Source organism: Phoca vitulina, unplaced genomic scaffold (assembly GCF_004348235.1).
Source record: "Phoca vitulina isolate PV1807 unplaced genomic scaffold, GSC_HSeal_1.0 scaffold24, whole genome shotgun sequence".
Lineage (NCBI taxonomy): Eukaryota > Metazoa > Chordata > Mammalia > Carnivora > Phocidae > Phoca > Phoca vitulina.
Window position 1 is genome coordinate 23,617,251 of NW_022589727.1, and position 24,560 is coordinate 23,641,810.

Sequence of the window (24,560 nt, forward strand, 5' to 3'; positions counted from 1 at the left end):
ATAATTGATATTTGCTGAATGAAAAGAATTTTGTTTTCTTTAAATTAACAGTTCAGTCATGTACTCTACAGCATTAGGGAGTAGTTGTGTGTATGCATGTCTCTAAGTCATTTCTGACAACAGATGGGGGCATAAATATAAAAATGGATAATAAATAATTTTCAAAAAGCCTAAACATATTTCTGGCCACAGCCTCTATGCTACTCTCCACAAAATTCCTCAGCTCGTCTGTGGCATCAGGATTAAAGAGGCAAATGAGTTGTGAAAACAAAGATTCTAGGAGAATTTACTCCCCACAAACTGCCTACCTAGTAACACCACCACATTTCTGAGATGAAATAAAATTCTATGCAACTAAATATTTAGTTTTGTGAACACTCCTGATGCTGGATTGGAGGAAAGTGTTTGGTTTTGGACCCATTCACCTAGTGATATTCTAGGATTTCGGGCAGCAGGAAGTAATGACAAAATGTGCTAAGGGTGGGGGATTGAGGGGAGGCTTCCTCATCCCCCACTGAAGATTTCCTAACTCAGCATAAGACACTGCCCTAAACCACATGCCCCGCCTATCGGGTGACTTGCTATCTTCTACTACCGTGTTTGTTAGTAAATCTTACTATAAATGACATAAACATACAAAATTCTCTCTGAAAAAAATGAGCTTTTTGGACTCGACCACACTGGTGCCCAAGTCCTCTGAAAGAGCACAGAGGGATAAGGATGGAGAAGCACTGCCCACTTGCTTCCTGGAGTTCCCTGCAGCTAGCGGTGAGGACATGAAGACACAAGGTCAAGTTCTCACTTCTGCCCCATGAGCAGGTCCCATAGCCTCTGTGCCTGGGTTCTCATCTCTAATAAGAATGTCCAGATGCTGTCTAGAGTCTCCACAGAAATACTTGATTCTAGAAGCATTTCCTAGGATTACAAGTTTGGCTAAGCACTCCTGTAGTACATGCTGCCCTAATTTAAAAATGCAATCAAGGTAGTTTAAAATAAGCAGTGGAAAATAAGGCCAGCAGATTATTTTGGAACTTCAGGATATTGAAATATGAAATAATGTGGCCTTTTCCTTACCAAATAAAGGGATTATCTTCACTTGTTTAAAAATTATGGAAACTTTTTTCAATTGCTAATTTCTAACAAAGCACAAAAGTCTCTCATGTTTTTAAATTATGAGATTTATACATTTATGTTCCAAACCCATAAAATCATCTCCTTTAAGATGGAGACATTCACCCAGGCAGTATATGAATAGTAAGGAGTGTCAGGGTCACTGAGGACCTGGACCCTGAAAACTAGGTTTTTCCCTGTCCCCCTTGCCCCACACACACACACACACACACACACACCCAAGTTATAAAGTCTAACTCTTACATCATCAGTACAGCTTATTAAGCAGATATCAACTCTAGCACCCTAACACTAGCCATTCAGAAAAATCAAAGTTTCTCTTGGGGCAGGGAGGTGACTCATGGGACTTCAATGTTCTGACATCAACATAAAAGGAAACTGTTAATAAAATGCAGTCTAATCGAATACCCGTTGACCTCTCTCTAGAAAACACCAGTATCAGTGGGCATAAGAACTTCTTCCTGAGATAGGTGGTTTGTGTGTATTAGTGCTGCTCAATAAAAGAATTTTTTAGATATTCATAAAGATTCAGCTATATGCATTATTCTCCCCACTGACCTTTACAACAAATGTGGATGAATCCATATATACATACACTCTACACTATTAAAAAGGAAATTTGAAAAGTAAACTGTCTCTCTGTATACCTGACTTCCTTTCATATTCAAACAATGTTCAGTTCCATTGGTTCCTGAGAACCCTGAACAAGTACACTTTCATCAACAAGTCCAAAAAGCAAAAAGCATACAAATGTGATAACATTTTTAAAGGTGACAAAAATTTATATAACTTTAAAATCAACCTGATTATGAGCCACAGATTTTAGAAATTATGTTTTTTACACTTGTTTTCATAAAAACATACATCCTTAATTTCCTAAGAAATACCTTTACCTCATGGTATTTACTTCAGATTTTTGAAGGAAAAGGTTTCACAGGTAGAGTTAAATTATATTGTCCTTAATCTACCTGATTTTATTTCCTTAATGCTGACTTCTAGAACACTTTTATATGATTCATTTTGTATCTTGTCTACATTAAAAAAAAAAAAAAAACACCTCAATTTGCATTTTGCCCACATGGCAAAGCTTACAATATTTTTTTTTTTGTAATCATAGGAGAAAGACTGCAGTCACTCTTTTGTATCATATTACCAGAATAAAATGCTAGTTTCAAATATTCAGTTTTCAAAAAATTTTGGCTAGGACAGTAAAAACCATAAAACTTTTAAAATGTTTTTTATTCCTCAACTACTGCACTTAGAAGCAAAAATGTAAAACCAGATATGTTTAGTTTGAAACCTAGTTTTAAAAAAATTCTGTTTAAAGCAGCAACCTCATTTTTTCTAGGCAGAAAGTTATTTGTTAAATAATAAATAGAAAAAAGTAGAAAGATGGTGTAGCATGGTGCTACATTTTCCAAAGAAAAGGCATTAGCCCTCTTCTCTTAGTACTACCCAGATTGAGCAAGCAAGCAAAGTCAACAGGACATTGGTGCATGTAACTCACCAGGATACCAGCAGGGGCCTTTCCATGGTAAACACCTTCAGTTTTACTTAGTGAGTCTTCATGAACCTTCTCCTCCTCCTCATCTTTACTATCATCTTCTAAGTAAAACATCTTAAAACTGAACTAGCTTATCAAGCATGTCCTTTTTTCAGAGACAAAGTTACAGTCCTAAATTATCAAAACGGAAAGCCGCTCTGCTGACAAACTGAGAGCAAACTGTTTGCCGACACAGTAATATGGTTAAAACTGAAAGGAAATGGCTTAAAAAAAAATAAAAAGCAATACATACACGACTTTACCAATAAGATTTGCTCAAAACGCCTCAACCCCTTCTCTCTGAAGGAGATAAGGAGGGGCATGGGACAGGCTGTGCCATGTGTTTACACTGATAGGTACCAAGTCCTGCCCAATCACATGACGGTCACTGCAGCTTCCATCACACAGGACAGGGATTGAGTTAATGATTCTCCAAATCAATCACATCCTCGTTTTTAGAAATAAAAACTATACATATAGAGAAGTAATCTTATAAAAAATTAATCATTTGAGGGAAAATAATGTACATATATTTTCTAAGTAATCAACGAGCTTCCCAAAGACAAGCAGGTTATAGATGCTTTCTAGAATTCAATAACAATTTTTTGTCATATCAGTATGACTCAATATGTTTTCACAATTCTGGATGGAAGACAGCCTGCTCAGCCCTGTAAATAATGAAAAAGTTATATAATAAATTATTTGTTAATATTGTTATATAATATTAACATATAGTAAAATACTGAACAATTTAAGAGTATGACACTGCAGCATTGTAAAATTCAAATATTCCTGGTATTCCCTTTCTATCTTTCCATAAGTCAACATCTAGTAACTTCAAGTGAATTTTTCTAAAACGTGAAAACATACTTAACACACATGGACAAAATACAGTTTTTAATTAAAAATTTTATTCAATACAGCTGTCTAGGGTTGTGCTGTTCATTACAACGTGGCTATATCTGCAATGTTGCTAGAACCAACTGAGAGGTGTTGTAAGCATAAAACAAAATAAAAATGGAATGTGAAATAATCTAATTTGTTATACATACATGTTAAATGATAATATTTTGGGTGTACTGAGTTAAATATGATATATTAAGATTTATACCTGTTTTTTTCTTTTTGCTATATGCAATTTAAAATTACATATGACTCCCATTATTATTTTTTTTTATAAGATTTTATTTATTTATTGGACAGAGAGAGACATAGCGAGAGAGGGAACACAAACGGGGAGTGGAAGAGGGAGAAGCAGGCTTCCCACTGAGCAGGGAGCCCAACACGGGGCTCGATCCCAGGACCCCGGGATCATGACCTGAACCGAAGGCAGACATTTAACGACTGAGCCACCCAGGCGCCCCTATGACTCCCACTATATTTCTATTGGACAAAGCACCACCTTAGGGCCCTGAGACAATCTTGAGAACAAGGGGAGAAAAAGGACATTCAGCCAAAGTTCTACTAAAGAAGAAATGAAGATGACAGGATTTTTCATCATTCCATAAAAGTACTGAGTTAATTCATCAACAATATACTAGCTGATCCTCATATATTTAATGATGTTCAAATTATTAAACTTTTTCCTCTACCTCTAAATATCACAAAAAGACAGTATTTCCAAATGTCTGACCAAGTGAAAGGAGGCTGGCAATGTTTACTACAGCAATACACCACCAAGATACATATAATAAAAATATTAAATGGCAGAATTAAAAACAAATTTCACCAATATGAGAAATGGCAAAAAATTTATCTTGCATTCAGTATGTTATACTGCTTGCTGCCCAGCCTACCAGACATTAATGTGAGCCCGGAGTACATGAAAGTGCCCATGGGCGCTTGTAATCTAACTCTGTATACATCAGGTAACACAAATTCCTCCTTTTAAAAGAGAAGTGATTTTTTTTTTTTTTTGGTCTAAATATTACATAACGTGGAACAATTTAAACTTTTCCCTCCATGTCCTATGGCAGTTCTGGATCCCCAGCATCAGATGGTAGTAAGATAAAAACTGATACGGGGGTGCTGCCAATAGGAAAATAATAAAAGGAGAAATAAGACGTCAGGGAGAAAGGTAAGTAAAAGAGAACGAGAAAGAAGATTAAGGAGAAACTACATAAGAAGATGAGGAAGGGGGGAAAAGGAAAAGCAGCGAAAATAAAACTTGAGAGATGAGAAAATATATAGATGGAATGACTGGAGAAAGGGAAAACTGTTGAGGAGAAGGGCAATTGGAGGGATAAAGATACAGGGAAAAGAGAAAAACAAAAACTTTATCCATTTTAAAAGTTAGTCAACTGAGGGGCACCTGGGTGGCTCAGTTGGTTGAGCATCCCACTCTTGGTTTCGGCTCAGGTCATGATCTCAGGGTGGGGAGATCGAACCCTGCCTCGGGCTCTGCACTCAGCAGAGGCGGCTTGAGATTCTTTCCCCCTTCCTTTTCCTTCCCCAACCTCCCACCCCTGTGCTCTCTCTCTCTCGAATAAATAAAATCTTTTTTAAAAAGTGAGTAAACTGAGGCCCAGCAAGAAATCAGGCAGTTAGTCCAAGGTCACCCACTTAGACCCGATTTCTGGTTCATTGTTTTCTTCCCATGGTGCCAGGTTAAGACCAGAAGACAAAGTGCTAGGGAAAGGAGAATAAAGGTCAACGAGAAGGAAAGGCTAACAAGAGAAGAGAGGCAAGAGCCAGAGGTTGGTGGGTATGAACTCTCTTCAGGTAAACTTCACCTCAAACGCCTCTTACAAAACAACCAGGCCCTAGGCCAGTCACTTCAATTTCCTGCTAATCTTGGTACTGACTGTTTACTGTTTGGATTGATGACTCACAGAATGTTCTGACAGCAAGTGGGCATGCACCATGGACCCGGACACGATGAGCTCATCTTCCAAACACTGATTCTGCAAGACGCACACACCTCCAGTTTCCCCCTGTGGTGACCTGTGGATCACCTGACTCCCAGTTGGTAGCCGACATTCTGGTTCTGGCCCATCTCTTGAGTGGTGGCACTTTTTGGACTGAGTCAATAAAAGTTAAAACTACAACCAATAATTCTTAATCATCCATATGGTTTTTCAAAGAAAAACACTACTGTACTGTCAAACTTTTTCTCTACAACCAAAGATAATAAATGGCTGAATATCAAGGAAGACTACTTTTTACTTTTACACAGCATCTTTAACAACCTTAAAAAAAAAAAAAAAGCGTTCAGTAGAATTTGGAAGTTTTTCCTAGACTTAAATCTTTCCACAAAAAGTCTAGCTTAAGGAAACAAACAAAGCTAAAATGCTAATCAGGACAGACTCCACAGCTGATAATGATGCTAGTAAAATACACCTTTTTTTTTTTTAACTACTAATCCTGTAGGTATGAGACCAGGTATTAAAGGGCTTCTTAAGAAGACATAAAGATTAACTTAAAACGTCCTAACCTGAGATTTGCTTATCTGAGGTTGAGCTAAATTGGTTCAATAGAAGCATTTACGCCACAAGTTATATTGACTTTAACACAAAAAATGAAAATAATCTACACCCCCCAGTGGTCACACCGTGGAATAGCAACTTATTTCTACTGAATTACCAATAAAGAGATAAAAACATTAAAAAGTTTCAATTAGTATAAAATCACGATGAAAATATTTTTTAAAGCCTCAGTTACAATGAATTCATAATCTCTATCATGACTGGTCTACAGTAAAGTAATTAACTCAAGTACATCTCTACATTTTCAAGGGCACTCATGACAAAGAGATCCACACAACAGAGTTCCTTGAGCCAAATGGCTCTCTTATCTACACCAATGAAGTTTTTCTTCCTATATCTGGAATTACTTATAATTCACTGTTTGCTTATGAAAACAAAAGGGACTAATATGCTTTCTTCAAAACCAAGAGCAAAATTCTTTTTTTTTTTTAAGATTTTATTTATCTGACAGAGAGAGAGAGCACAAGCAGGGGGAGCTGCAGAGGGAGAGGGAGAAGCAGGCTCCCCACCAAGCAGGGAGCCCGATGCGGGGCTGGATCCCAGACTCTGGTATCATGACCTGAGCCGAAGGCAGACACTTAACCCACTGAGCCACCCAGGCACCCCGAGCAAAATTCCTCTTGATAAAACTCTGAGGTTTTTCAAACATGTGTAGTTTAACTGCTTATTGGATAATGGCTACCTAGTTTACTCAGGGTTCCAGTGTTTCATTATATCCTCACACAATCCCCAAAACTCTTAACAAGGGTAGCCAGTGACTGTTCATTTGAGCTGTGAATTAATGAAAAATCAAATGCATATAGGTCTTTTAAGGAACAGAGGAGAAAAAAACAGGAAGGGTCTCCTGAGGCCCAACTTGAAGTATCTTTTTCAAAGATAATCTTGAAATCTTTTTAACCTTTAAAATTCAACATACTTTGCATTCTACTCTGCTACATCCATTTTTTAAGTATGAAAAAAAAAGATGACTGGACAGTTTTCTTCTACCAAGTTCAAGGGTTAATGTATCACACTGACTCTAGGGCCTGGAATATCCTCAGTGTCCATATCCCAATTTAAGGAGTTTGGTATTAAACAACCTCAGAAGCCCAACCCTTCTGACACTAATGTTCTAGGTCACACTTTCACCCAATACTTTGAGACCAGAGAGACAATACTGAGAGCTGTCTGGCTGCAGCTATCAAGTGTATCTGCTTGATCATTAAGATGGTAAAGCTGAACAGCCCGATTAAGGATCAGAAGAATCATGGCTTGACTTGTGTCACCAATTCTGGACAACACTGCCAATAAAATAAAGCCAAAGCAAATGGGGAACGCTCTGCTCAGAATTCCCGTGGCAGCTGTTTCAATGCTGTGTGTGTGTGTGCGTGTGTCCGTCCATGTCCTGTTAATCACAACTGTTTCTGTTTAAATATTTCTCTTTTTCTTCTCATTTTACCTAACTCTGAATAGCAGTTTGAAATGGCCTTGCACCACGGTGACACTCAGGGATGACACCCTAATTATATAAGCAATTTTCTGTACCAGGGCTATGTCACCCCATTTCAAGTACACTCAAGAAATCCTGTTGAAATGCAAGTCACATTACCAAATTTAAAGATCGTAAATACTTTTAAAAGTGTGATGCTTTAATCTTATAGAAACAAATTCGTTGCTATAAACTTACCACTAACAGGAGCACATCACAACACTGAGGCCAAATGAAGATACTTTAAAGATCTCTCCAAGCCAGGTCAAAAGTGAGATGGCTTAGAACTTGCCAAAGAAAACTACAGCAAATAACAAAGTGAGCAAGACTTGATATCATTAACACAAGCCAAAGAAAAAATAAACAAAAATTTAACAAATTATGAGAACAGCATCATGCAGGGACATAAGTCAGTCATATTCTTACACTTCTTGGCTCTCGAGAGGAATCTTCCCTTCCTACAGTTGGTATTGCACATTTTTAACTAAAGATTTTCTGGACCACCTGAAAAACTGGTGATGGTTGTTTTAACTACCTTGTTGCTGTTAGCTTCGACTGCACCTCTTTGAATTACTTACAATTTTATTTAAAAAATACTGGTGGGGCGCCTGGGTGGCTCAGTCGTTAAGTGTCTCCCTTCGGCTCAGGTCATGATCCCAGGGTCCTGGGATCAAGCCCCGCATCAGGCTCCCTGCTCCGCAGGGAGCCTGCTTCTCCCTCTCCCACTCCCCATGCTTGTGTTCCCTCCCTCTCTGTGTTTCTCTCTGTCAAATAAATAAAATCTTAAAAAAAAAAAAATACTGGTAATTAGCTGGTACTTGTCTTCTTGCTCTCTTCTTCCATCTATATAAATGAACTGCTATTGTAATGCTGATTAAATACTTACAGATTCTATCTATAAAGTTTCTATCATATATAAAACTCATACAAATAATAAATACACTAGACCCTCAAGAGATAAGTGTATAAACATCCCATATACACAACTATCACAGAGAGAACCTGCTCAAGTTTTACAACTGCTAGATGGAGAAGCCAGGATAGGATATAGGGGCACCTGGTTGGCTCAGTCGGTTAAGCGTCTGCCTTCGGCTCAGGTCATGATCCCAGGGGCCTGGGATTGAGCCCCTCATCGGGCTCCCTGCTGGGCAGGGAGCCTGCTTCTCCCTCTCCCTCTGTTTGCTGCTCCCCCTGCTTGTGCTCTCTTGCTGTCAAATAAATCAAATCTTTAAAAATAAATAAATAAATAAAAGAAGCCAGGATTTAATAAACCAAGGCCTGACTCCAGAACCTTTGCTTTTAACCTATCATTGATGTTTAATTTATAATTTGCTTGCTGTCATATTAGCAGGCTTAAATTAAATACCACCCAAGCAATTGGGATTATCATTTTAATAAAGAATCATCAGGAGCATTGCTGAGAAGAGTCATCCTGGTAGGACAGGTGAAAGTATCAATTATTATCTGTAGCCTTAAATGGGCCCCCAACGGAATGTGGCAACCCTCTGATAGGCTTGCTCTCCCAACTTGTTTCTTTTTCAAACCCACGTATTTCTTAACTTGACTGCATCCACATCACCCTTCCCTGCCCATCAGAATATGCACCATTTCATACTCCTGTATGCAGGTTCATTTGTGTTCTTCAGGAAATGAACAGCAAAATGGCTAAATTACATTGCTATGACAATAACTTAAGGAATTTACTTTTACAATATTAAGAAACTTCTATGCTACATCAAATTTTCTTAACAGATTTTATTCAACTGCCTGTATTTAAACTAAAACGAAAACCATCAGAACTCTTAGACTGTCGCTCAGAAATCAAATCTCCCTACTTCAATCTAAAGTTCCCTTCAAATGCGTAAGGAAAAAAAAAAATGTAGCATTGGTACCCAGGTTTATACATGACAATAGTTAGATTTCACACATACAAACAAATGCAATTCTAAGACAGGTAAAGCCTTAAGTCAGCTTTGCTATTCTTAGAGGTTAAATGCTAGTAATGTCTAAAATTTAACCTTGCAATGCCAGGACAGTAGAGGATCCAAGAAAGCAAAGAGGCATCTAAGAACAGCAACATTAGAAGAAAGGTTCCCCTCTTTTAAGGACACAGCACCACTGAAACGCAGATAGTTTATGACAATTTTGTAACTATTCCCCCACCACAACACAACATACCTTTTAAGGCTCTCTGAGGAACAGGATATTTAGTTTGTGTAAAAATCACTAGCCTTTGCAACAAATTCATTCTACTCAAGATTTTAATGTATACCGTTTATTTTTATTTATTCATGAGAGACAAAGAGAGAGAGAGAGAGAAGCAGAGGGAGAAGCAGGCTCCCAAGGAGCAGGGAGCCCGATGTGGGACTCGATCCCAGGACTCTGGGATCATGACCGGAGCCAAAGGCAGACGCTTAACCATCTGAGCCACCCAGGCGCCCCTCAAGATTTTAATGTATACCGTTTAATCACAAAACTTCTGGATGTGAAAAGAAATAAAGCAAACAAAGGTAATCTAAGCTAAATGTTCAAGAGAAACTGTATGGCAAACCAGTATTTATACTGAAACCATACAAGAAAAAACAATACTAGCAGCCTAGCATTAGTTATCTAGTATTTAACTCTGAGTCATACTCTAGAGCTAGTCCTTTGCATATATTATCTCTGATCTATACAATTTCTGTGAAAGATCTGCTTTATCCCTGTAGTTGTAGATGAAGAAACAGACTCAGAGAGATTATATGATACATTCAAGGTTACCAACTAGTTTTTAAAAGTGCCAGGGGCGCCTGGGTGGCTCAGTCGTTAAGCGTCTTGCCTTTGGCTCAGGTCATGATCTCAGGGTCCGGGGATGGAGTCCCGCATCGGGCTCCCTGCTCAGCGGGAAGCCTGCTTCTCCCTCTCCCACTCCCCCGGCTTGTGTTCCCTCTCTCACTGTGTCTCTCTCTGTCAAATAAATAAATAAAATCTTTAAAAAATAAAAAAATAAAAATAAAATTGCCAAAGCCGGGGTGCCTGGGTGGCTCAGTCGTTAAGCATCTGCCTTCAGCTCAGGTCATGGTCCCAGGGTCCTGGGAGGGAGGCCCACATCGGGCTCCCTGTTCAGCGGGAAGCCTGCTTCTCCCTCTCCCACTACCCCTGCTGGTGTTCCCTCTCTCGTTAGGACTCTGTCAAATAAACAAAATCTTTAAAAAAAAAAATAAAAGTGCCAAAGCCAGGTTCAAACCCTAATCCACTTGTTTTCAAGCTTCCAGATGTCTTCTATAGTATCTTCTAGGACTTAATACTTAGGTTGGAATCCAGATTTAATGTGCTAGGTGTTTTTAAAATCTCAAAAACAAATGAATCTAAAAGAATAAAATATATTTAGGAATAAATTTAATCAAGGAGGTGAAAACTTGCATATTTAAAATTACAAAACATTGCTGAAAGAAATTTAAAATGACCTAAGTAAAAAAGACACCTCATGTTCATGGACACAGAGACTTAATATTGTTAAAATGTCAATACCATCCAAAGCAATCTACGAATTCAACACAATCCTACCAAGATTTCAAAAGACTTTTTTTTTTTCTTTTCAGAAATAAAAAGCCAATCCTCAAACTGATAGGGAATTACAAGGGGCCAAAACAATCTTGAAAAGGAAGAACAAAGTTCCTGATTGCAACACTTATTACAAAGCTACAGTAATCAAAACAGTATGGTACTGGCATAAAGACAGACCTACAGACCAGTGGAGTAGAACGGAGTCCAGAAATAAACCCAAACATCAATGGCCAATCATGTTTTTTAAAGATTTTATTTGAGAGAAAGCGAGCATCTGCACAGGGAAAGGGGCAGAGAAAGAGAATCCCAAGGAGACTCCACGCTGAGCACCAAGCCCAAAGTGAGGCTCCATCTCACGACCCTGAGATCATGACCTGAGCCGAAATCAGAGTCAGATGCTCAACTGACTGAGCCACCCAGAAGCCCTGTTGGCCAGTGATTTTTGACAAGGGTGCTAAGTCCATTCAATGGGGAAAGAAGAGTCTCTTCAATGTATGGTACCAAGAACGGGATTTCCACATACAAAAGAATGAAGTTGGACACCTCCCTCACATCACATAGAAAAATTAACTCAGAATGGACCAAAGACCTAAATATAAGAGCTAAAAACACATAATGTTTGTAAGGAAACATGTAGCAAATCTTCATGACTTTTGATCTGGCAAATGATTCTTAGACATGACACCAAAAGTATGAGTAACAACAGAAGGAGATAAACTAGATTCCATCAAAATTTAAAACTTTTTTTTGTATCAAAGGACATTATCAAGAAAGTGAAAAGACAAACTACACATTTTTCCAGTGTCTATTACATATAATGTCAGGCACCAGTACTGCCTTTATCCCTGGGCAAAAGGAGTCCCTGCCCCAGGCCCTGCACTTTACAAAGCCCTGCATACCACAAACCCCAAATAAAAAGACCACATTTGTTTTTCTTCTTTTCAGATCTCTAGGAAAGTTTATTTTTTTTAAGATTTTACTTATTTATTTGACAGAGAGAGAGAGAGCGCGCGTGTGCATGCTCCTGAGCACTCGCACAAGCAGGGGGAGTGGCAGGCAGAGGGAGAGGGAGAAGCAGGCTCCTCGAAGAGCAGGGAGCCCAATTCCGGACTCGATCCCAGAACCCCAGAATCACGACCTGAGCTGAAGGCAGACACTTAACCGACTGAGCCACCTAGACACCCTATGTAAGTTTTTTTTTTTTTTTAAACAATTTACCTAACAGAACTGGAGGGAAGCACAAGCCAAACTGACCCTAGAACTGCACCGCCAGCATAGTATGTGCTAGTGCTCAGGCTCTGTGACAGGACAAAACAGCCAATGGTGGGAATGTTGGACAGTCCATGGGGGTGACTGGATTCATAGCTTTTAACAGTTTAGACCAAGGTTTCTCAACCTTGGCATAAAGACATGGGTCAGATCATTTTTTTCCCCCAAGGCGTGAAGGAGCACACTATCCCTGATCTCCAACCACTAGATGCCAGTAGCACTCTCCCCAGTTGTGGCAACCAAAAACGTCTCCAGTCATTTCTAAGTGGTCTCTGGAGGCAAAATTCCTCTAGTTGAGAACTAATGGTTTAGACAGATGGTATGCAGCCCTGTATTTATATTCCTGTTCTGGCTGGGCCCTCACAAATGTTAGGGGTGCACCAGTCAGGCACATAGCTTGGGCTTTGAATTTAGACAGATCGAATTTTAAATTACATCTCTACTACTTACTAAATGTCCCCAGTACTTACCCCTTCTTTGAGCTTCAGCTCGACTGGAGCTTCCTATGACCCCTCCATAGAGCTGGGGTCACCAAACCTACCATGCAGGTACCTCAATGAGGTACCACCTGGAAACTGCTAAGTGCTTAACTTCTTTCTTTTCATTAAAAAGCAATGTATTGAATACCTTCAAGACCTATGCCACAAGTGTCTAACAGATGATTGTTAGACCAGAATCCCTGCCATCCAGGAGCTCACTATTTAGTGAGGGACATAGGAAAGTAAACAAATGACTTAGGATCTAATTTCCACTTCAATCAACAGGTCTTTTTTATCTCTTTGTTTTAGCTTTCCATACCTTCTTCCCCTTCCCTACGGCCCATCCAACTGAGGCCCACCCTTCAGCCTATTTTTTGTTCAAATAGTATAATGCACATTCCATCCCCAAATAGCCAAAATAAGACTAACAACAGTCAGAAGAATCCTAGGGTTGTAGGGGGTGGTCTTAAGATAAAAACTATTAGATCCAGCTACTCCCAGACCTCCACCCTACACTGGGTCCAAATCAGACCAGCCTCCCTAAGGCACCTTCCTCAGGGCATTTCCTTCTTTGAAGTTCTGGTGTAAAACTGTTTAGTCACATTAACACTCTAACATGAAGGCTGTCTTTTAAAATTAAATACTTCTAAAGGCTATAATAAATTGATCCCATTGATATGCCACTGTCAAGCATGTTATTAGTACTCTGTTTTTTCTGAAAGATCTTTAAATTTAGGTGCTATACAGGATAAAAATCAGTATCATTACTATATGCTCACAACTCTTTTTTTTTTTCCATTTCTATATGCTCACAACTCTTAAACAGCAAAGAAGTAGATTATTATTCAGCTCTCTGATATGCATGATCCACCAGATGCTGCTCTAAATGACTTCTGGCAATTTTGCAAAACCTAACCTACCTTGAGAGGTAAAGACTTTCCACTACTGAGCATAAAATGATATATTTCGAGACTGAAAGCAACTTAAAAAGAAAATGGTGTTCCAAAATGTTTTAAGAATGACAGCATCATTGAAATGCATATATCGCACTAAAGTGAGCAATGTACACTTATTTGATTGCATAAATTTTTAGTTATATTCCTCCACAGTTACTTTTTTACAGAAGCATCAACAGTTTTATTATTCACTTGTAATGGGGTGCAAAACTGAAAACTTCTATTAGATATTATAGGTAAACTTTAAACTTCGTAATATGTTGAATCTTTTACTTAAACAATATTTTTCATCGTGAATAATGTCCATCAATTGTCATCATTTATCACTCCCATTTCAATAGGCACTGTGAGGATGCAGGAAAGAAATGACTATTTGCTCACATCCCAGGACAGTCTGTAGGTATGTATCTATCAGATATCATACATATATCCCAGAACAAGAGAACCACATCCATTTCTCCCACCACACACAGAAAGCATCATTTGTTTTTCAGAGACCTTGCCACAGGCACCAGGTTCTCTAAATTGCCTAAGAATTTCAAAGCTGAATGTTAACTTTTGCATGAGAGATACCAGATTTGACATTTCAGGAATATGTACACTTCATTTTTGGAGCTTATATTTTTCTAAACCTAACTGAAATTCAAAGAGATATTAGTTAGGTCAAAGCTATAGCAATCACCTGTGGGACACCATCAGAATGCCAAGCCATTTGCCTGTAACCCTTGAGGGTATCATGATGAAATCAAGACAGTGCCACAACTCTAGTTAAAAGTGACTTCTACTGCATAAACAGTTTGACCAACCTCACACATTGCATCAACCATCTTTCAGTGACTCCTGCTGGTGGAGAGAAAAATCTTCCCTGATTACTGGTAGCATACTAATAAAAAAGAAACAAGGCGGGGGAAAAGTGCCAATCCATCCCCTTAACTGATGTCATGAAAGTGACCAGGAGAATTCCTCAGCTCCAGTAACACATATTCAGTTTTTAACAATACTTGCAATCTGTCTTGTATTTAACTCTCAGGAATGCAGCACCCCCCCTCCCTGTTTCCCAGAGGAACAGGTTTTAGATCAGGAAGCACAAATTCACCGGTTCTCCACTCTTCTCTTTGGAACTGCCTAGGTCTGTCTCAATTAAACAGAACATGGCGACCATGAGGCCAAGCAGCAGGGATGTGAACTCCTGTGCAGCCATACAGAGATCCCACTCCCAACTCCAGGCATCCCATACTGGTGTCTGCAGAGGCTCCTGGGGAAACTGGGAGAGGCTGTGGAGATGGAGGAGTCTTCCACCAGAAGCCAATTAAAACACAACTTTCAAATTTCAGGCCCTGCTTTATTGTGCACAACTACTACTAGGACCCTAATAGAATTTTCAGAAATGTTAGGAGGGGGACCTCCCTCTCCCAGCCTGGAGAACATCTGGGTGGATAAAGGGAGAAGCTGTGGAGATAGCAGCCATCGCCAACTGCACCGCTATTGTGAGAGCCACCCAGCACTCCAGTTTGAGCTGTGGCCTAGTTTGACATAGCTTTGCAAAACAAACGCCAGGTAAGGCTGTACCACTGTGTTATCACAAGCTGACTTGTACACTGAGCTACTGCAACAAGAGGGAAGGACTTCCAAGAGCAACAGCAACTCAGTGAAGCAACATTTGGAATGTTGGAAAATAAAGCTTATTTCAACTCACTGACCTGTTTAAAAGCAGTGTCTACTTTAATGTGTAGGTACTATTCTATTCTGAGCTGAGATCAAGCAGTGAACCTGGCTGATGAGGTGCCTGCTCTCACAGCACTAAGATTCTAATAGAGAAAGAGAAACAAGAAATAAAAAACAGGGATGCCTGGGTGGCTCAGTCAGTTGGGCGTCTGCCTTCGGCTCAGGTCCTGGTATCAAGTCTCATGTCAGGCTCCTTGCTCAGTGGGGAGCCTGCTTCTCCCTCTGCCTGCCGCTCCCCCTGCTTGTGCTGACAAATAAATAAATAAAATCTTAAAAAAAAAGAATAAATAAAATTCCAGACTGGCATAACTATTATAAAGGAAATTAAAGAGAGTGATGCTGCCAGAACGTAAGGGAGGAAGGACAGGAAGGGCTACTTTAGGTAAAAGGATTGAGGAGCCAAAACAAAACAAAAAAAACGTATGACAGAACTTTTAAAATCAAACAAACTTAACCCAGGAGGCTCACATCTGAAAAAGAAAGAGTGCAACTAACACAGAAGACACAGCATCAGAACCTGGCTGATCATGTTCACATAACTATGTCACGACAGAATTTACTTTCTCACAAGACAGTGCTGTAATCATGCTGCCAACCTTCAAATTACTTCAGAAACAAAACAAGGGTAGCAAATGAGGTGACTCAGATACTAAGTTATTAAACATTCAGGAAACCAGCAGAAATTTAACAGTCACATGAATCTGAACAAAAATCGCCAATTGTAATCTAAAAATTATTTCCTGAGAGTTGCTTTCTGATCTTCAGTGAAGACAGATGTGATTAAGAGTCTTTAAAAATATTACAATAACTAGACATTCTGTTACACACAAAGGATGTCGGGGCGCCTGGGTGGCTCAGTCGTTAAGCGTCTGCCTTCGGCTCAGGTCATGGTCCCAGGGTCCTGGGACTGAGCCCTGCATCGAGCTCCCTGCTCGGCGGAAGCCTGTTTCTCCCTCTCCCACTCCCCCTGCTTGTGTTCCTGCTCTCGCTCTCTCTCTCTGTCAAGTAGATAAATAAAAATCTTTAAAAAAAAAAACACCAAAACACAAAAAACACAAAGGATGTCATACACTAGATCTTCATTCCCTCTTAAAGCCCACTGTTCAGAGTTGAACTGTGTCCCTAGAACTAATTTGGAGTTTCAATTCTCAGTATCTCAGAATGTGACCTTCTACGGAAATAGGATCTTTATGGAGGTAATTAGGTTAAAATGAGGTCATCAGTGTGGGCCCTAAACCAATGTGACTGGCTTCCTTAGAAAAAGGGGAAACTTGGACCAAGACACACACACAGAATGCCATGTGACCATGAAGGTGGTAATCAGGGTACTGTATATACAAACAAAGAAATGCCAAAAACTGCCAGCTAACCACGAGAAGTTAGGAGAGAGGCATGAACAGATTCTCCCTACAGCCTTCAGAAGGAACTAACCCTGCTGACACCTTGATTTCAGACTTCCAGCCTCCAGAACTGTGAGACAATAAATTTTTCTGCTGTTTAAACCATCCAGTGTGTGGTACTTTGTTATACACTAACATAATAGTAAAGAAATATAAAAGGGGTAACTCACAAGTACAAAGAGAATGTTTGGAGGAAATAACAGGAAATGAAAGAGGTTGTCAAGTTTTTGAAAGGCAAAAAATGGATGGAGGAAAAAAAACGGACGATCAGAAAGTAAGGAAGTGCTCAAAACAAGAGCCCACACTGGTGGAGGTATGTCAAAAAAGCATTACAACTATAAGTCAATTTCCCAGAGTCAAAAACATGATTTTCCAAATTGAAAATTCCTACCAAGTACCCAGCACCAACATGGACAGGTATCTGCACTGTAGTGGGCTCCACCAAAGGCAGTCACAATGAAAAGATGCCAACAGACGTTAAAGGCTCTGCAGTTTCTTTAAGGGCAAAGGATTCAGAAATCACCATGTGGGCATGGCTATACAAAGCAGGATGCACATCATACTCTGAATCAGAGATACAGCACCCCAATGTCAGCTACCCCTCAAACTTTTCATGAGGATACACAGCCGCAGATGATTCTGCTTGTGGGGATGAAGCCTCACCAGATCTGAGAAGCACCCATATACTGAATGTTTTTATGCCCTTCTGACCTACACAGACTGATAATATACCTGCCTGCTAGCCAGGCATCAGTGTACAAAGCAAGGCCAGGACCGTGGGTCCCACCGTGAAGCCACGTGAGGAGGGCACTTCTCAGGTGTTCTGGTCACTCCCTCACAGTGAATGGTACAGGGACAAAGGCTGCAAATCACAAATGAAGGCACTTCATCAAAATATGAGAAAGAGGAGAGACTTTTTTTAAAAAGAGATAAAAAAAAAACCCAAAAAACAAAACAAAACAAAACAAAAAGAACAAAACTGGAAGAGAAAGGGAAAGGACAGAAAGAGTGGGAAGGAGAGAGAAACAGAAAATAAAAAGCTTGGTATTTCTCAACAGTAAACAAATCAAACTTCTAAAGGAAAACTATTTCCATTCTAGCATTCCCATAGCCAGCCTCCCAATTAAGTATGAGGCTAGAATAAATTTCCAGATACGTAAGGTCTCAGAATTGACCTACTGTGAAGCCTTTCTCAAAAAGCTACAGGGGACCAACAACAAGACAGAAAAAAGAGAAATTAAGGAGTCGATCCCATTTACAGTTGCATCCAAAACCATACGATACCTAGGAATAAATCTAACCAAAGAGGCAAAGGATCTGTACTCAGAAAACTATAAAATACTCATGAAAGAAATTGAGGAAGACACAAAGAAATGGAAAAACATTCCATGCTCATGGACTGGAAGAACAAATACTGCGAAGATGTCAATGCTACCTAGAGCAATCTACACATTCAATGCAATCCCTATCAAAATACCATCCACTTTTTTTTCAAAGAAATGGAACAAATAATCCTAAAATTTGTATGGAACCAGAAAAGACCCCAAATAGCCAGAGGAATGTTGAAAAAGAAAAGCAAAGCTGGCAGCATCACAATTCCAGACTTCCAGCTCTATTACAAAGCTGTCATCATCAAGACAGTATGGTACTGGCACAAAAACAGACACATAGATCAATGGAACAGAATAGAGAGCCCAGAAATGGACCCTCAACTATATGGTCAACTAATCTTTGACAAAGCAGGAAAGAACGTCCAATGGAAAAAAGACAGTCTCTTCAACAAATGGTGTTGGGAAAACTGGACAGCCACATGCAGAAGAATGAAACTGCACCATTTCCTTACACCACACACAAAAATAGACTCCAAATGGTTGAAAGACCTAAATGTGAGACAGGAGTCCATCAAAATCCATGAGGAGAACACAGGCAGCAACCTCTTCGACCTCAGCCGCAGCAACTTCTTCCTCGAAACATCAGCAAAGGCAAGGGAAGCGAGGGCAAAAATGAACTATTGGGACTTCATCAAGAGAAAAAGCTTCTGCACAGCAAAAGAAACAGTCAACAAAACCAAAAGACAACCGACAGAATGGAAGAAGATATTTGCAAATGACATATCAGATAAAGGGCTAGCATCCAAAATCTATAAAGGACTTATCAAACTCAACACCCAAAGAACAAATGATCCAATCAAGAAATGGGCAGAAGACATGAACAGACATTTTTCCAAAGAAGACATCCAAATGGCCAACAGACACATGAAAAAGTGCTCAACATCACTCGGCATCAGGGAAATCCAAATCAAAACCTCAATGAGATATCACCTCACACCAGTCAGAATGGCTAAAATTAACAAGTCAGGAAACGACAAATGTTGGCGGGGATGCGGAGAAAGGGGAACCCTCCTACACTGTTGGTGGGAATGCAAGCTGGTGCAGCCCCTCTGGAAAACAGTATGGAGGTTCCTCAAGATGTTGAAAATAGAGCTACCATACGATCCAGCAATTGCACTACTGGGTATTTGCCCCAAAGATACAAATGTAGGGATCCAAAGGGGTACGTGCACCCCGATGTTTATAGCAGCAATGTCCACAACAGCCAAACTGTGGAAAGAGCCAAGATGTCCATCGACAGATGAATGGATAAAGAAGATGTGGTATATATATACAATGGAATATTATGCAGCCATCAAAAGGAACGAGATCTTGCCATTTGCAATGACGTGGATGGAACTGGAGGGTGTTATGCTGAGCGAAATAAGTCAATCAGAGAAAGACATGTATCATATGACCTCACTGATATGAGGAATTCTTAATCTCAGGAAACAAACTGAGGGTTGCTGGAGCGGTGGGGGGTGGGAGGGATAGGGTGGTGGGGTGATAGACATCGGGGAGGTTATGTGCTATGGTGAGCACTGTGAATTGTGCAAGACTGTTGAATCACAGATCTGTACCTCTGAAACAAATAATACAATATATGTTAAAAAAAACAAAACGCAGCAGCAGAAGATAGCAGGAGGGGAAGAATGAAGGGGGGGAAATCGGAGGGGGAGACAAACCATGAGAGACGATGGACTCTGAAAAACAAACTGAGGGTTCTAGAGGGGAGGGGGGTGGAAGGATGGGTTAGCTTGGTGATGGGTATTAAAGAGGGCACGTTCTGCATGGAACACTGGGTGTTATACACAAACAATGAATCATGGAACACTACATCAAAAACTAATGATGTAATGTATGGTGATTAACATTAACAATAAAAAAAAAGCTACAGGGGGATGTGCCCACCAAAATGAGGAAGCAGGCTGACAGAGGACTATCTAGAAAAGAAGGCCTGACAGAGGTGAGAAATTAATAGGATGCAGGTGAGGTGTTCACTGCTCAGAGTCCTGTAATTCTGTCAGAAACTGGGGGGCCTGAATTTGTGATTAATCCCAACAAAACAATTAATTCCAGTGAAAACAAAAATTTGGTGAAGAAATAAAATCACTGCATATGCTTAGTTTTAAACAGTACCCGGCCATGAAAACATAAATACTGAATACTGAGAAATTTAAAAATTATGATACCATTACATGCAAAGGATAGAAGGAAAAGTGTGTGAGGGTTATGTAAGAGATGAATCTTCATCTAGCACAATAGGAAATCCACAGAGAACGTCTAAAACCGAAAAACCAAGCCACAGTAGCGTAGGGATATACGCATAGAATTAAAGCTCACAAGAAACAGGTAAAAAGAGTTGAAAGAAACTGCTTCTAGGAAGCAGTAATCGGCAGTGAGAAAGAGACTGGTATTCTTCACTATATATCTCAAAGTACTATCTGAATTTTTAGACATAAAGTATACTTAAAAATGTAAAAAATGAGGGCGCCTGGGTGGCTCAGTTGGTTAAGCGACTGCCTTCGGCTCAGGTCATGATCCCGGAGTCCTGGGATCAAGTCCCACATCAGGCTCCCAGCTCAGCGGGGAGCCTGCTTCTCCCTCTGACCCTCTCCCCTCTCATGCTGTTTCTCTCTCTCTCTTTCTCTCAAATAAATAAATAAATAAAATCTTAAAAAAAAAAAAAAAAATGTAAAAAATGAAAAAAAGTAAAAGATGAATAGGACTATCATGTGATGCAGCCTTATGATAAAGAATCATATCTACAAGGAATAAAAACTACTAGAGAAAAGAAAAAACAAACACCAAGCAAATATGAGCACTGTGGGTTTTTATTTTGTTTTGCTTTTAATTAGGAAAAGCTCTTTTCCAGCTCTCGGCATTAGCACTGAGCTTTAGGTATGTCTCATTAAAACAAAACAAATGAACCAGAAGATTTAAATATATAAAATTCTTATTAGTCATCTAGTTTATTCACTTTGAAAAGGGAAATGTCCTAAACCAAAAGCCCTTTTCTATGTCAAAATACTAGCAAAAGATTTAGCCAACACTGAAAAAGATGACACTCAAAAGATTAAAAAAAATTATCCACCATTAACCATACAGGCTTATTAATATTTTTCAAATAGTAGAAAATAAAATTTCACGTAGGTTTATAATCTAAGGAAATTTTAATGATAATCAGTTATTAAAGTTTATAGAAAAATGTTAAGAGACTTTATGAATTAGTCAGCAACAGTTTTTTTTAGTTAAACATTCGCCTGCACTGTATACAATAGGTACAGAGGACAGCTCTGCTTTCCAGACACAAAGAAAAGGCTCCACTTAGAGGCCTAGACAACAAAATTCCCAGAGCAAGAGATGAAATGATGGCAAAAATCACAAGGCTTAAATTTACCAACATATGTAGTACATAAAGCTTATATACAAAATTGCTAACATAAAAATAAATTTTCTATGTTAACACTATAGAGATAAAAGTTCTAGGTCAAAGAAGTTTTAAGCAAGCACAAACATCTTTCAACTAAACATCATATGCTCATTCTAAAAACATAAGCACAGAAGCTCACTCCAAGATACTTCCTTTGACTCACTTTCAATCACTCATGCAGTACTCCCTTCACAATCCCTCCCTACCTGGTTTTAGAAAAGTTTGCTTGATACACAAGTAGACTTACTTAATTCTCCTACAAGCCTATAAGGTACTTCAAGGCAAGAGAGATGTGCTATTCGCCGTTTTTCTTTTTGCCCCGTGCCTCTCAACACTGGCGCACCTTGTCTGGTTAGAAATCCTACCCTGGGGCGCCTGGGTGGCTCAGTCGTTAAGCATCCGCCTTCGGCTCAGGTCATGATCCCAGGGTCCTGGGATCGAGCCCCGCATCGGGCTCCCTGCTCGGCGGGAAGCCTGCTTCTCCCTCTCCCACTCCCCCTGCTTGTGTTCCCTCCCTCACTGTGTCTCTCTCTGTCAAATAAATAAATAAAATCTTTATTAAAAAAAAGAGAAATCCTACCCTGCCACTCTGCCTCTGGACCTCTAGGTGGCTTGTGGCTCTGGTTTAATACACAACTTCATCCAATCCTCAGAATCAGACTATCAGTAGGTATTGTTATCTCCACATTACAGAGGAGACAACTGAGTAACTATATGCCAAACACGTAATCATGAATTTGGGAATTCCTAAAGATCTATGAATGTATTTCTGTTTAATGAGAAGTTATTCTGTATTGAAGAGTTCATAAATACCAAATCACTTATTTATTCAATTACAGTAAGACACCATTAAAATTCCATCAGAGAGAATTCTATCTGCAGATGTAGTTACCAAGTGAGTCAAATGATACAGTGAAGTAAGAGCCAATTCGTAAAAAAAAAAAATCTGTTCAAAAACACAAACTCAGATACTCAACAAATTAGAGGTTTCAGCAGGCTACCCACAATGTGATGGGACAAGGGTTCCTACATGGAGTAAGAGGCTACAAGTTCTGTCCAACTCTGAAATGTTGTAACTCAGGGCTCCTACGCACAATCCAGTCCCACATAACCCAGGGGTTATGGAGTATACTTCTCATATAAGGAATAATCAAAATTACAAGGGAAAATCCTTCAAGAAGACATCATGTTGGATACTGACATACCATGTCTCAAAAAGTCCAACTGAGCCCATTTCTTCCTCCCAACACTAAAAAGAACTGCCTTCCTCTCAAGCTGAGTCCGAGACCAAAATTTGGCTAGAGTTTAGGGGCCATGTTTTAAACACTGGAACCGAACTCAGCCCAGGGATATGCTCATATTACAGAAGGCAGGCTGAGGAGCACCAGCTTCATATCGTAAAACTCACTCTGGAGCAAGCCCCAGGTAGGTGTGGTGGAACCAGGTCACTTCCACAGTTTTCTTGGCTGGTCTTTCTCAACCTGGTTGGTTTTGCATACATAAATGATTTAGAGAAACCCAAGGCTCCTAGACAGCAGGTACTACCCTTCTATTAGCAGTTTATAGATGCTGACCTTAAGAGTAAGTTCTCCAGTTCTACCTAATAAAGTAAAAACAAAACCCCCAAATTGGTTTAGGCACGTCAATCAGATTGACGAGAATCCTTATAGTCCTTGAGCAGTGCCGTGACATGGGAGCAGGGGCAATGGAATGACGTCAATGTCAACACACAGTTGCATGCCTTTGGCAATCTCTTTCAGCTTCATTGTCTTCACCTAAAAAATGCAGCTACTATCTTTACTGTGCAGAGTTGTTGTGCCTTTTAATAATTTATGTAAAGCAAAATGCCTCACCCAAAGGTGTTCAATCGTGTAACTGTAATAACCATAATCTTTTACAAACATTAAACACCTAGAAACAGTGTTCCTAAAAAAATAGGCATCAGCACCATTTTACGGACTGGGTCTCAGTGGACAGTGTATATTAAAGACAGCAAAATTCCAAATGTTTACTTTCCAAATACTGCCACTTAGGCAAGATATTTTAAATTCATTGAACCAGTCAGAAAACCCTACAACAAAAGATTACTCCTTTCTTACAAAACATTTGTTTAATACATATTTTAAATTATAAAATAGCTTCCAGGGCACCTGGGTGGCACAGTCGATTAAGCATCAGACTCTTGGTTTTGGCTCAGGTCACAATCTCAGGGTCCTGATGAGATCCAGCCAGAGAGTCGGGCTTCGAGCTCAGCATGTAGTCTGCTTGAGAGATTCTCTCTCTCCCTCTTCCTCCTCCTCTCCCTCCACACCGCTCATTCTATCTATCTATCAATAAATAAATAAATAAAATCTTTAAAAAAAGATAAAATAGACAGCTTTCTATTTAGAAAATATTTAGATACTTCTCTAAATAAGTCCTGTTCTTGTATAGTTCGTATGTAAAGATGTTATGTCTATAATTATAATGTCAAACAGATAAGTATTACTCATCCAAAAAATGTTGAGATTAAAGTAATTTAAAAAGATATAAAACGTGGGCACTTTGCAATATTTTACAAAGAAAAAAATAATCACACTTAACATCCTGAAGGAAACAAAAAGTATATTCCCTATGGTTCTTCAGTAAACCCAAACACTATCTGACTTACGTTGGTCCAGAAAAAAGGCACATCACTTTACAAAGATCATAAACTTAGAGACAACTGTTGGGGAAAATATCATAGCACAATTCAAAGAGCTCCAATTCAGAGTTC

At 39.4% G+C, this 24,560-nt stretch overlaps 1 protein-coding gene across 5 annotated transcripts in view; it reads right to left on the reverse strand.

The window, feature by feature from the left end:
* LPIN2 (lipin 2) overlaps nucleotides 1-24,560 on the reverse strand; it is an 85,845-nt gene that overhangs the window by 55,416 nt on the left and 5,869 nt on the right. For 3 of the 5 annotated variants that reach the window (XM_032421190.1, XM_032421189.1, XM_032421188.1), the window contains exon 1: nucleotides 2,639-3,157. The exons of the other annotated variants lie outside the window; for them this stretch is intronic. In XM_032421190.1, coding sequence (XP_032277081.1) covers nucleotides 2,639-2,749 — 111 coding nt within the window. In that variant the 5' untranslated portion in view covers nucleotides 2,750-3,157. Of the gene's footprint in view, nucleotides 1-2,638; nucleotides 3,158-24,560 lie in introns of those variants that run through there. 5 annotated transcript variants of the gene reach the window in all.